The sequence below is a fragment of the Myotis myotis genome, unplaced genomic scaffold, assembly GCF_014108235.1.
Source record: "Myotis myotis isolate mMyoMyo1 unplaced genomic scaffold, mMyoMyo1.p scaffold_m19_p_19, whole genome shotgun sequence".
NCBI lineage: Eukaryota > Metazoa > Chordata > Mammalia > Chiroptera > Vespertilionidae > Myotis > Myotis myotis.
In genome coordinates, this window is record NW_023416323.1 from 36562169 (window position 1) to 36575157 (window position 12989).

General features: G+C 49.2%; 1 protein-coding gene across 2 annotated transcripts; it reads right to left on the bottom strand.

Moving 5' to 3' along the window:
* Positions 1 to 283: 283 nt before the first annotated feature.
* Positions 284 to 1913, bottom strand: LOC118674871 (gamma-glutamylaminecyclotransferase-like). 2 transcript variants are annotated; one of them, XM_036347005.1, is made up of 2 exons: positions 1774 to 1913; positions 284 to 1240 (listed from the first exon to the last, which is right to left on the bottom strand). In XM_036347005.1, exon 2 carries the CDS (start codon positions 1229 to 1231, stop codon positions 770 to 772), a length of 462 nt encoding a protein of 153 aa, XP_036202898.1. In that variant the 5' UTR covers positions 1232 to 1240; positions 1774 to 1913; the 3' UTR covers positions 284 to 769. The 2 variants fall into 2 exon arrangements, with proteins under 2 accessions (XP_036202898.1, XP_036202899.1); XM_036347006.1 differs by lacking the exon at positions 1774 to 1913 and adding an exon at positions 1502 to 1749.
* Positions 1914 to 12989: the final 11076 nt, after the last annotated feature.

Below are 12989 nucleotides of genomic sequence, written 5' to 3' on the forward strand. Positions count from 1 at the left end.
TTCTTGAGTTTTTTTTTTTTAATATATTTTATTGATTTTCCACAGAGAGGAAGGGAGAGGGATAGAGAGCCAGAAACATCGATGAGAGAGAAACATCGATCAGCTCCCTCCTGCACACTCCCCACTGGAGATGTGCCTGCAACCAAGGTACATGCCCTTGACTGGAATCGAACCTGGGACCTTTCAGTCCGCAGGCCGACGCTCTATCCACTGAGCCAAACCGGTTACGGCTTGAGTTTCTTTTATTATTTATTACACTGAGACATCCAAGATCAGCTTAGCATTTTTTTTTTCTTGGTGCGATGCAGGTCAGAATCAATAGAGTAGGGCTGCTGAAATCTAGCTGCGACACAAAGTCTTCACATTCATTTTAAATGTCATCTTCAGATTAAAGCAAAGCAGACAGAGAAGCAAGAAACGTGTGATAACATACGAGTTCCTGAAATGCCATTTAGGGGGATTAAAATCCTAAATTTGTCTTACCCAGGACATTCAAAAACCTGATGCTCTTTAAGCAGCAAGCAATAAGCAGTCTGGGATGGATAGATGTAAGGGCACAATCTGGTTATTGGTATGTCAACATTATCTAGGAAATTGGCTGACTAGTAAAAGAAAGAGAGTCTTTTCTTTTCCCGCAGATGGAGTTTTACAGATATTTGTTTCCAAGGACATCATTAGGCTTCTGCATTCAGTGCGTGCAGACCACGCCGAGGGGATCTTATTCTCGGGGCTCTGTGTGTCCCCTGGCTGGGGAGCCTGCCTTGGGCTTTTATCTGTTTTCCCGTGGATTGTAGGGGAGCCCGTGCGCCCCCTGCGAGTCGTAACTGTCGAGGTGCGGGAGCTGGGCCCACTCGGGCGGGTAGGTGGCCGTGATGTACACGAAGCACTGCAGGCGCCTTTCGGCGGCGGGGGGTTCCTCGGGGGCGCCCTCCGGCTCGAGCACCGCGACGCTCACCCGCACGCGCTGGTACAGGTCGGGGCAGCCTTCGAACTCATCGAGGAAGCGCAGCATCTGCTCGTCCACAGCGTAGATCTCCCCGAACACGCGGCGGCCGCGCCCCGGCAGGTTCAGCAGCCGCGGAATGTTATGCTCCCCGGCGATCACCAGGGGGAACGGCTCCGCCGTGCGGCCCCGGCCCCGGAAGGTGGCGCAGCCGTTGGTGGCGTCCAGCAGGACCTTGTGGTTGGGCTGGCCTCGCTTCAGGGTCCCGTACACGAACACGTCGGCCATCGGGCAGGCCTGGAGGCAGAATGAGCCAGGCCTCCGCCGAATGAGCCGATCGGGGAACTCGGTTAGCCGCCCGGTCCCGGTCCCGGTCCCGGCCCTCCCCGTCCTCCTGTCCCCACCGCCCCGCACCCCGCGGGCAGGGCCGGGACGCAGCCCCGGAGCAGCGCGCCGCGCAGGGACGGACGAACCGAGTCCCGGGGCCCCCGGGGCAGCCGCGCAGACCGGCGGCGGGGCAGCTCCGGGTCCTCGGCTCGGCCCCAGCCCGACCCTCACCTGCTGCAGAGCGCGGGGCCCTCGGGCCGCAGACTGAGCTCTTATCGGCTTAGGGCACAGATTCTGATTCGCTGGGTCTGGGTGGGGCCGGGGGTCCGCAGCCGAGGCTCCCAGTGCCGCCCGCGCTCTGGCTCCGGGACCAGACCTTCAGGAGCAGGGACTGGGGGGCAAAGGTCTCGGCCCCAGGGGTGCCTGGGTGGGGTCTCAGCACTGCCCTGACACCGTAGGAACTCAGGGAACCCGTTCACTTCTCTGAACCCCGCTTTCCTCACCTCTAAAGCCGGGATGAGGGTGTCCACCTTGTCGATGTCGATATTGTAAACCTTAAAGACAAACGGCCCAATTCTGGGACGCGCCTGGAAGAAAGCAGGGGTTATGTTGGTCAGCTCTCTCCAGGAAGGAGTGTGCCACTGCAGTTTCTCCCCTTGGCCACTAGAGGTCGCCATTGTGTAATTCCTGCTTTTGGGGAAGTGAGGCGCCCAAGCCTCAGAGGAGTGACCCCGGCCTCTGGGTCAGTAGGGCTCCTGGTGATCTCACTGCTGCCTAGAAATTCTAAGTGGAATCCCTACACCCGGGCAGGGCCTGCGGTCTGGAGGGGGACTCAGACCAATCCACCACAGAAACTAGCAGTTGTGGGTGGACTAACAGTGTGCTAGGTGGAGGTTAGATATTGCAAATCCAGATTTGGTAACAATTCACTGCTAAGATACAATGAAAAAAATTTCTAAATATATATATTTATATATATAAAATAAGGGGCGTGCCCTCCTAGTTGCTAGATGGGACGCTGGCAGGTTCACAAATCGCTCGGTAAAGCCAGTAGATCTTCAAAAGAAAATTTTCAGTCGGTGTGGAAGAAGGCCAAAGAGTGTCGCCAGGAAGACAAGCAGACACGCTGTCCTTCAAACACTGTGTTTCCTGGGGGAGAGGGTGCCGGAGCTGGTCCATCCTTGCTGTTTCAAGGGACCTGGCATATATGGCATACTGTTCTTAATATGTTTGCTCACCTTCTTGGCACTATGTGTTTTAACCAAGGTCACTTCTCTGAGAAAGGTTGTTTCCCCAGGTAGGGATTTTCCCCTGAAGTTAGGGAGGGAATAAAACCCCTTAACTAAGTGCCAGGCGGGTAATTAATCACTTTAACTACGAACAATCATGCTTAAGCCACATAATCTTTACTCCCTGGAATGGAGATAAGAAACTCCCTAACCTTTGGAATAGAGATTGATAGGATTGGAATCAACTGGGATAAATACAGATGTAACAAGACAACAGGACACAGAACCTAGACACAGAACCTACACAGAACCTAGAGACAGAAGAACTTCGCTGGAGAGAACATGGCAAAAGATCCTGGACAGAAACTGGCCACAGAACCTAGACACAGAACCTAGCGAGAGAACATGGCAAAAGATCCTGGACAGAAACTGGCCACAGAGCCTAGAGACAGAACCTAACGAGAGAACCTGGCTGAAGAACCTAGAGACAGAACCTGGCTACAGAACCTGGATAGAACATGGCAAGAGAACCTGACTAGAACCTGGTGACTGAACCTGGCTGGAGAAGCTGAACAGAACCTGGCTGGAGAACCTAGCAAGAGAACATGGACACAGAACCTGGCTGGAGATCCTAGCCAGAACTTCGCTGGAGATCCTGACCAGAACTTGGCTAGAGATCCTGGCTAGGCTGCTGATCAATTGAACACTGTCTCCATGCCATTCCTTCTTCGCCGACTCCGTCCACACCTTTGGGGATCCCTGGACCTGCTGGGGTTGGACCCCAGCAAGAGGGGAGGGAAGGGAGACAGGCACAGGACCCACCCATTTGGTCATTTTTCCATTAAAAATGAAACCGATGTATTTCCACTCCAACATGCAAGGAGCGCGGACATGCTCACTCCATCCTGACACCAAGCTGGAAAGCCATCAACTCTTAGATCGGTAAGATACGTCAGGTTACGGTGTACCTGGATGGGAAGGAGCAAGCGCTGCAGACAAATAATGGAGCAGAGACTCACCAGCAGAACCCTCCATGGGAACCAGTGCCAGGGTATGGAAGCCGGAACTATAATCGATGACCTGCTGCAGGCTCACTCAGGCAAGTCAGAGATACAAGCTCCAGGGGACCCAGTCATAGCGGGTGGGGAGGTGGCCATACTTTACCTCCCGGAGCTCCATCAGGCTCTCACTGTAAACAGAAGAATCCCCTTCGTGCTTCTGGCAGAAGGATAAAAGGAACTACTTTGAAAAGTGCCCTAGCATTCATTCCCTTCTTCATAGGATCTGTCCTCAGGAGAAGTGGGGTTTTATAAGAACTTAACTGACCTACGGGCAGGGGAAGACCCAACTCCAGCCAGCTCTAGCCCTCCAGCTGGGGGGCGGGGCGTCCCCAGCTCCAGCCCGCTCTAGCCATCTGGTGGGACTGGAAGGGGAACTGAGAGGCACATGTGAAGTTCACATGCAGAATGCAGGCTCGCTGAAAGACTGATGGGATCATCGGGCTGTAGAACACTGCCCCGGCCCCCACACCCTACCACCACCTCAGTAAAGGCCCAGCAGTTCCTTTACCCAGTATATTAAGTCCAGCCATCAAGAAAAAATTATGAGGATGTATCGGGTTAAATAAAGTGTATTATTAAAATTTCTTTAAATTGTGAAAAATAAAGAAAAAATTGTAAGACTACTAAAAGGCAAAACAAAGCAAAACAAAACAAAAAACAAAACCAACCCACAAAAAAACAAAACAAAACAAAAAACCCAAAAACACAGTTTAAAGAGACAGAGCAAACATCAGAGCTAGGCTTCTGGCAGGGATGTTGAAATTATCAGACCAGGAATTAAAAACAACTCTGATTAAAATGCGAAGGGCTCTAATTGGCAAAGTAGATGGGCAATGGAACCAGACAGGTGGAAATTCTAGGAAAGAATCTGAGTCTCAGGACATCTCAACACTGAAAAGCAAATAGAAAAAAAAAAGTCAAAAAAAGAACAGAAAAGAAACAACTACTGAAAGAGTAACTACTTTTAGTAGAGACAAGGACTGAAAGAGTAACATATGTATAATGGGAATACCAGAAGGAGAAGAGAGAAAGGAACAGAAAATATATTTGAAATAATACTGGCTGAGAATTTTCCCCAAATTAATGTCAGACACCAAACCACAGATCCAGGAAGCTCAGAGAAAACCTAGCAGGATAAATGCCAAAAAATATGACACATAGTCATTAAAAAAATTTTTTTAAAGCAAAGATAAAGGGAAAAAACCTGAAAGAAGCCAGGACATACATACATACATACATACACAAACAAACAATACACCTTACTTATAGAGAAGCAAAGAATTACATCTGACTCCTCAGAAACCATATAACCAGAAGAGGGTTGAGTGAAATATTTCCAAAGGTGAGAGAGAAAAAACACCAACCTAGAGTTCTGTGGTCCGTGAAATGATTCAAAAGTGAAGGAGAAATGAAGACATTCTCGGACAAACCAAAATTGAGGGGGAAGGTTTGAGGGAATTTGTTGCCAGTAGATTTGCTTTGAAAGAAGTGTCTAAAGAGCCTGGCCAATGTTGCTCAGTGGTTGAGCGTTGACCTATGAACCAGGAGGTTGTGGTTCAATTTCCCATCAGGGCACTTCGTGTTGTGGGTTAGATCCCCAGTGTGGGGCATGCAGGAGACAGCCAATCAGTGATTCTCTCTGATCATTGATGTTTCTATCTCTCTCTCCCTCTCTCTTGCTCCCTGAAATCAATAAAAATATATTAAAACAGCAACAAAAAAGAAGTGTCTGAAGAAGTTCTTTAGAGAGAATGAAAATGAGATAAAGAAGATTATCACAATAATAAAACAAGAAAAAAGTGCTTTGAAAAATGAACAAAATAAAATCTAGCACCACGAAATTACAAGTGTGACAACCAAATTAAAAAATAAATTAAAAGAAGAGTTGAAAAGTTAAGAAAATTTCCCAGAAGAAAAAAAAAAGCAGAACAAAAAGACTAAAGAGATGGAAAAAAAGAGATAAGATAACTAGAGTTTCAACTCAGGTCCAACATCTGTCTAACTGGAACTCCAGAAATAGGGAACAGAAAAAAGGGGGGCTAAGAGCGGGGAGGAAAGAAGGAAAATATTATCAAAGAAATAACTCATGAAAAGTTCCCAAAACTGAAAGAGATGAGTCTCCATACTGAGGCCAGTACATTGAATTTTAAGAGCTGCACACTGGAAATAAAGAGAATATCAAAGATTTTCTGAGATGGTAAGGGATGGGGAGAGGAGGGGGAATGGCGAGGGGGGTGGAGAGAGGCAGAGGGGAGGCGTGGGGGCCAGGAGGGGAAGAGGCATTCCTCTTAGCATCCTTGCAAGCTAGAAGATAGCAATGCCTTCAGAATTGTAAGTGAAATTTTTCTACCTAGATTTCAGTATACAACCAAACTCTCAATCAAGTGTGAGGCTGAAATAAAAATATTTCCAGGTAAGCATGGGAGTATATAAATGTGTATCCTATGCAGCCTTTCTTAGAAAGTCACTGGAGAACATGCTTCCACAAAACAGAGCTGTAAAGGAAGAAAGCAGAAGGCAAAGCATCCAGGAAGCAGAGTCAGCTTCACAAGAATGACCTAGGAGGGTGGTTCCAGAAAGGCTGCTGGGCAGCCGACCAAAAGGTAGCCACTCAGTTGTCGCAGGAATATGGAGAGCTACAGAAGAAAGTTCTCCAGGGGAAAAATGAAACTCGCCTGGCCGGGTAGCTCAGTTGGTTAGAGCATTGTCCCGATATGCTAAGGTTGCAGGTTCAATCCCTGGTCAGGGCACATACAAGAGTCAACAAATGAATGCATAAATAAGTGTAACAACAGATCTCTCTCTCTCTCTCTCTCTCTCTCTCTCTCAATATCAATCAATAAATAATAATAAAAAAAGAATCAGCCCCAGCTGGTTTGGCTCAGGGGATAGAATGTCGGCCTTCAGACTGAAGGGTCCCAGGTCCAATTCCAGTCAAGGGCACATGCCTGGATTGTGGGCTCAGTCCCCAGTGGGGGGCATGCAGGAGGCGGCCCATCAGTGATTCTCTCTCATCATTCATGTTTCTCTCTCTCTCTCCCTCTCCCTTCCTCTCTGAAATCAATAAAAATATATATATTCTTAAAAAGAATCAACCGATGAATATGTAAATAGATGAAACAACTGGTTAATGTCTCTCTCTTTCTCTTTTTCTAAAAAAAAGAATCTATCTTTTTTAAAAACCTACATACATGAGTAGTTTGATGTTTGAAGCTTATAATTATTATTAAATATGAATTGAATGTCTACTATAGACCATGTTCTAATCTAGCTTTTCTGCGTATGACGAGGCCTTAGGCCAGTGATGGCGAACCTATGACACACGTGTCAGAGGTGACATGCGAACTCATTTTTTTGGTTGATTTTTCTTTGTTAAATGGCATTTACATCTATAAAATAAATATCAAAAATATGTCTTTGTTTTCCTATGGTTGCAAATATCAAAAAAATTCCATATGTGACACGGCACCAGAGTTAAGTTAGGGTTTTTCCAAATGCTGACGCGCCGAGCTCAAAAGGTTCGCCATCACTGCCTTAGGCAGTCCTCCTCGGGCCTTGATTTCCTGATCCGTAGATTACAATATTTGCTGTGGCAGAGACTGCCTGGGCCTTTCCCCATTCTTTGATAACCATAGAGCTTGTGAAACAATAGAAGATAGACAGATGCTGCCAGCAGCTCCTGGCACAGAGCTCCTGAAACCCTCGCAATTTCCTAGTGGAAAGACTGCCTTGATTCTAATGCAGCAACTCCTGGTGGACTGGACTCCTGGACGGGGCTGGTCCTGAGAGAGACCAGGCCAGGAAGAGAAGCTTGGGATTTTCAGACCCATCCTCCATCCTGTCCTCCGGGCAGCGGGGAGGGGAGAGGGGCTGGAGACTGAGCTAATCATTGATCCTGCCTGCGTGGTGGAGCTGCCATAAAAGTCCTGAGTGCCTGGCTGGGAGCGTCTGAGCTAGTGAACACAGCCATGTACTAGGAAGGTGATGCACCCCAGCCGCACGGGGACAGAAGCTCCTGCCCCCGGGGTCCTTCTGTTCCTCCCTTGATGTACTTATGCCTTTATCTGGCTGCTCATCCGTATCCTTTATCCTTTGTAGCAAACCCGCAAACGCGTTTCCCTGAGTTCTGTGAGCCATTCTAGCAAATTATTGACATACTTTCCCCCGCCCTGTGCTTTATTTATTTATAAAGGGTTTTTAATTTATTTTTAAAAATATATTTGTATTGATTTCAGAGAGGAAGGGAGAGGGAGAGATAGAAACATGAACGATGAGAGAGAATCATCGATCGGCTGCCTCCTGCACGCGCCACACTGGGAATTGAGCCTGCAACCCGGACCTATGCCCTGGCCGGGGAATTGAACCGTTACCTCCTGGTTCACATAGGTCGATGCTCAACCACGGAGCCATGCCGTCTGGGCAATTTTTTTTTTTAATTTATTGATTAGAGAGAGAGAAATTGATTTGCTGTTTCGCGTATCCATGCATTCACTGGATTCCTGCATGTGCCCTGACAGGGGATCGAACCCACCACCCTGGTGCATCCGGACAAAGCTCCAACCAACTGAGCTACTCGGCCAGGGCCCCACCCTGCATTTTAAATAGAAGAAGGAAGAGGAGAAAAAAAAAGGAAGACGAAAGAAAGAAAGAGAGCGAGGACGGGGAAGGAAGGAATAGAAAGGGAGGAAAAAAGGAGGAAGCAGAATTTTAAAATTAAGAGCTGTTACACAAAAAACTCTGGACATCCAGTTTCCCTGAGAAACTGGACTTTCTAGTACACTGGTCCTCAGTCCTGCTTGGGAAGTACCAGCTACGGCTGATGGACCCCGTGTTCCAGTTACTACAGCTTCTCTCATGTACGCGATGGTCCCTGTTGGGCCCTGGGGACATAGGGGGTTTGGAGCCCTGCAATTAACCTCCAACTAAACCAGCCAATCCCAACCCACTCCCATGCTTTCCTGCAACCTCGCATCCGCCCTGGGGCTCCAAAATGCCCATGAGAGAGCAGGTGCCAGCTGTCCCGCCAGCCTCTGCACAGAAGCTCAGGCTGGCAAAGGGGATGGGACTGGCCAGGAACAACCACCAGACCAGGGCTGTGTAGCGAGTGAGGGGAGATCGCTGAGCCTCCCAGCTGCACCAGGAGCTTTAGGCATTCACTGACACCAACAACCTCCTGCCCGTCTGGCTGCTGTGGTTAACAGAATGGCTGAGTCTGTCTTCTCTTAAGCCAGGCCTCTGGGCACCAAGTATATCAGCAAAAGGGAGGCTTCTGGGTGCTGTGGTGTGACAGCTGGACCCCAAGTGACAGGAACCAGTGACCAACCATCCTGCTGAACCGCATTCCTGATCAACAAGAGTGAACTCCCGAACCTAGATATCCTTAAAATGCGTTAGGAATCCTTCCTTCTTGAGCAAAAAATAGCTCATAAATGGAACTGAATCTTTCTTTGCTGATTTGAGATCTGGTAGAAAGCGCCTTTCGCCCACAAGTCGTTTTTTTGTTTTGTTTTAAATATGTTTTTACTGATTTCAGAGAGAGGAAGGGAGAGGGAGAGATAGAAACATCAATGATGAGAGAGAGTCACTGGTCAGCTGCCTCCTGCATGTCCCCTACTGGGGATCGAGCTTGCAACCCGGGCATGGGCCCTGACAGGGAGTCGAACCACGGTCTCCTGGTTCATAGGTCGATGCTCAATCACTGAGCCACACAAGTCATCTTTAAGCATCTATAGCAGTGGTTCTCAACCTTGGCTGCACATTAGAATCCCCTGGGAATCTTTTTAAAATCCTGATTTCTGGGCCTCATCCTCCGGAAATTCTGTTTCTTTGTTACTAATGTTGTGGCTTCACCCCATAATAAAGGAACAGAATTTCCGGAGGATGAGGCCCAGAAATCAGGATTTTAAAAAGATTCCCAGGGGATTCTAATGTGCAGCCACGGTTGAGAACCACTGCCCTAGACAGATAGATAATGGGAACAGAGCACAGGAAATGGATAGGTGTGAGTTTGAATCTCCGTTTTACCACTTGCAGCTGGTGGGATCTTGCATCCCTAACCCTTATTGAGCATTTACTACGCACGCACGCAGCCCTGTGCTCAACGCTTCCCACGCATTGTCTCATTTGCTCAGTGAGCTCTAAAAGCATTGCAAAAGAAATCCCAGGGCAGGCCCTCTGCCTCCGGAGCCTGAATTTCTACATCTGCTGAGTGGTAACGAAAATAGCATCAGACAGGTTTGCTGGGTGGATGAAGTAAGCTCAGTGCTGGAGAGCTCTCATCGAGGGCGAGGGCCGGCTGGGGCCTGGGTGTGTGCACAGCGGGGGTGGTGGCCAGGACAAGCCACTCCACCCAAGAGTATCCTGCCGAGGTGCTCTGCTGGGGAGACAGGTTTTGGTTTTAGGGTTTTTCTTCCTTTTTAAATTCTTGTCCCCCCCCCCCTCCCCTTCCTTTTTTAAAAAAAATCATTTTAAAGGGAGCTTATGGGTTGGTTTTGGCTTCCAAGGCAAGCAGGCTGCTCCCAGCCTGCACGGATCCTGCCTGCCAGGAGCTGAAACCTAACTTCACAGTTTAATTAAGATGAGAGAGAAGTCTTCCAAGGCCCAGCCCAGCGTTAAATGAGCGCTTCCTCTCTTCTCTGCTTGCCGGCCCCTCGGCCCCTCCCAGGGTACAGGCCCTAAGGAAAGAATCGCTCTGGCAGTCTGCTTGCTGTGCAGCCTCATACAGGTCTCTTTCCCCCTCTGGGCCTCAGGGTCCCTTCCTGTCCACAGGAGGATTTGCTGGGGTCCTTCTGAGTTGGAAACCCCACGGTTCCCGGTGGAATTCACCACCACCTGTTCTTCAGGGCCCTTCCCAACCCCAAACCTATTACAAAAGGCTGAGAGGGCTGAAGGCGGGCCAGGGACCAGCTACAAGAACGAGGCAGCTTCGGTCCTCAGTTGAAGACCCTCCAACACAAAGGGAAGCTAACCTCCCTTGCCAATACAGGCCTCCTGGGGGTAGGGGCAAGGGAGGCCAAGCAGCTGGCCTGTTTCCTGGCCCCCAAGACCTGCTACATAATTTGTGGGGCCCTTGTTCAAAAGTGATTAAGAATTCAAGGCAGCAGAGTAGTCAACCAATAGGGAGAGCCTTCTAAACACACACCCGTGTGTCTGCACAGGTCACAGCGCCATGGAGCTGGCCCCGCCTGGCCACCCTGGGACATGGTACCAGAAGATCACTTTTTAAAAATATGTATTTTTTTAAATATATTTTATTGACTTTTTACAGAGAGGAAGGGAGAGGGATAGAGAGTTAGAAACATCGATGAGAAACATCGATCAGCTGCCTCCTGCACACCTCCCACCGGGGATGTGCCCGCAACCAAGGCACATGCCCTTGACAGGAATCGAACCTGGGATCCCCCAGTCCGCAGAACGATGCTCTATCCACTGAGCCAAACCAGTTAGGGCTAAAAAATATGTATTTTTTAAAATTGATTTCAGAGAGGAAGGGAGAGGGAAAGAGAGATAGAAACATCAATGAGAGCGCATCATTGACAGGCTGCTTCTTGCACACCTACCACTGTGGATCCAGCCCGCAACCCGGGCATGTGCCCCAACCGGGATGGAATCATGACCTCCTGGTTCAAAGGTTGACACTCAACCCCTGAGCCACGCGGCCAGGCTATAAAAAAAATATATTTTTAAAATAATAATAATAATAATGATAATAATGCCAAAACCAGTTTGGCTCAGTGGATAGAGTGTCGGCCTGTGGACTGAAGGGTGCCAGTCATAGGACCTACCCCATAAGGTTGTGGAAGGGATGAAGGAAGCAAATACACACCAAGCACTAGGATTTTGGGAGCACTCGGTGTGAGCTATCTGACCATCATTCCTGAGCCAGCTGCCAAGATCAGACTGTTCCGGGACAAGGAGATGAGCCTGAGGCAGAATAACCAGGTGGGACGTGACCCAGAGCAGGCGGAGAGATGAGCAGGATCATGAGGGCCATAAGCCATGGGAAGGATTCTATTGGAGGGGTTTCAGCAGGAGAATGGGATTTGGGGGAGGGAGGGCAGAGTAGAAGGAGGGAGACCAGCAGGGCCTGTTGTGCTGGTCCAGGCAGAGATGACAGTGACACATGGACTAGAATGAAAGCACTGGAAATGGAGATCAATGGAAAACATTGGAATATATTTGGAGGGTAGAGCTTGACCTTGATCCTTACCCCCCCTACCCTGCTTCCCTTTCTGTAAGGAAGGCTAATCTGAAAGATGTCAACTTCTCTGAGATTCTGGGTTCATCCTGCAGGAGACAGTATGCCAGGTGGCTTGGAGGGTAGGCCTGGATGTGGCACCAACCTGGGTTTGAATTCTGGCTCTGCCACTGACTGGCTGTGTGGCTTTGAGCAAGCTCTTTCACCTCTCTCTGTGCCTCAGTTTCCTCATCTGTAAAATGGGAATGTACACAATGGTACCTGTTCCACAGGGTTAGGGTGATACAGGAGACAATGAGTGTGAAGGGCTCAGAGCAGGGCCTGGCACAGTGAGCACTGCATCATGGTTAGCCATTACCACTGTTACCATCAAGAGGGGGCTCTCAGCCCGGCTGGTGCGGCTCAGTGGTTGAGCATCGATCTATGAACCAGGAGATCACGGTTCGATTCCCGGTCAGAGCACATACCCGGGTTGTGGACTTGATCTCCAATGTGGGGCGTGCAGGAGGCAGCTGATCAATGATTCTCTTTTATCACTGATGTTTCTCTCTCTCTCTCTCTCCCTCTGCCTTCCTCTCAGAAATCAATTTTTTAAAATTACATGTAATCAATTTAAAAATTATATATACCTGGTATATTAAGAGGGGGCTTCTCAGCCCGTGTATGTGCCCTGTTTCAGAGCTTTGGAGTGAGAAATGGAATAAGCAGCTGGAAGATGATACTTTGACCAACTTTGGTTACGACCACGGCCTCCTTGGCAATGAGTGAGTCCCGTCTCCTTCCAGTCCTTGGCGCATCTACTGCTGAGGCACGTGGCTCTCTGCCCTCCTTAGGCCAGAAGCAGGCGAAGCCACCAGGCAGGCCAGTTTAGCTTGATCAGGGGTAACCAATCCAGCAGGAAATGGGGTGTCTGCCATGCAATGGCGGTGAGTCCAGGGAGCCCACACCCTCTCTGCCTGACTCTCTGCTCTCTGCCCACAGCCTCTGAGCCTCTGTCAACGCCTCCTGCTGCTCTGAGGGTGCCTGCAACTTCTGCGGTGACATAGGGGACAGCGGCTTCACTACGGTGAGTCACCCCTCGCCTCAATGAGGGTTGGAAGGAGGGCTCCCCTCTCCTCCTCAGCTGGCCACAGAGAAAGGAAAACGGGGGGTAGGGAGCTCAGAGCCCCAGGGCACAGTGCTGTATACACACACACACACACACACACACACACACTCCCAATTCAGTTTAT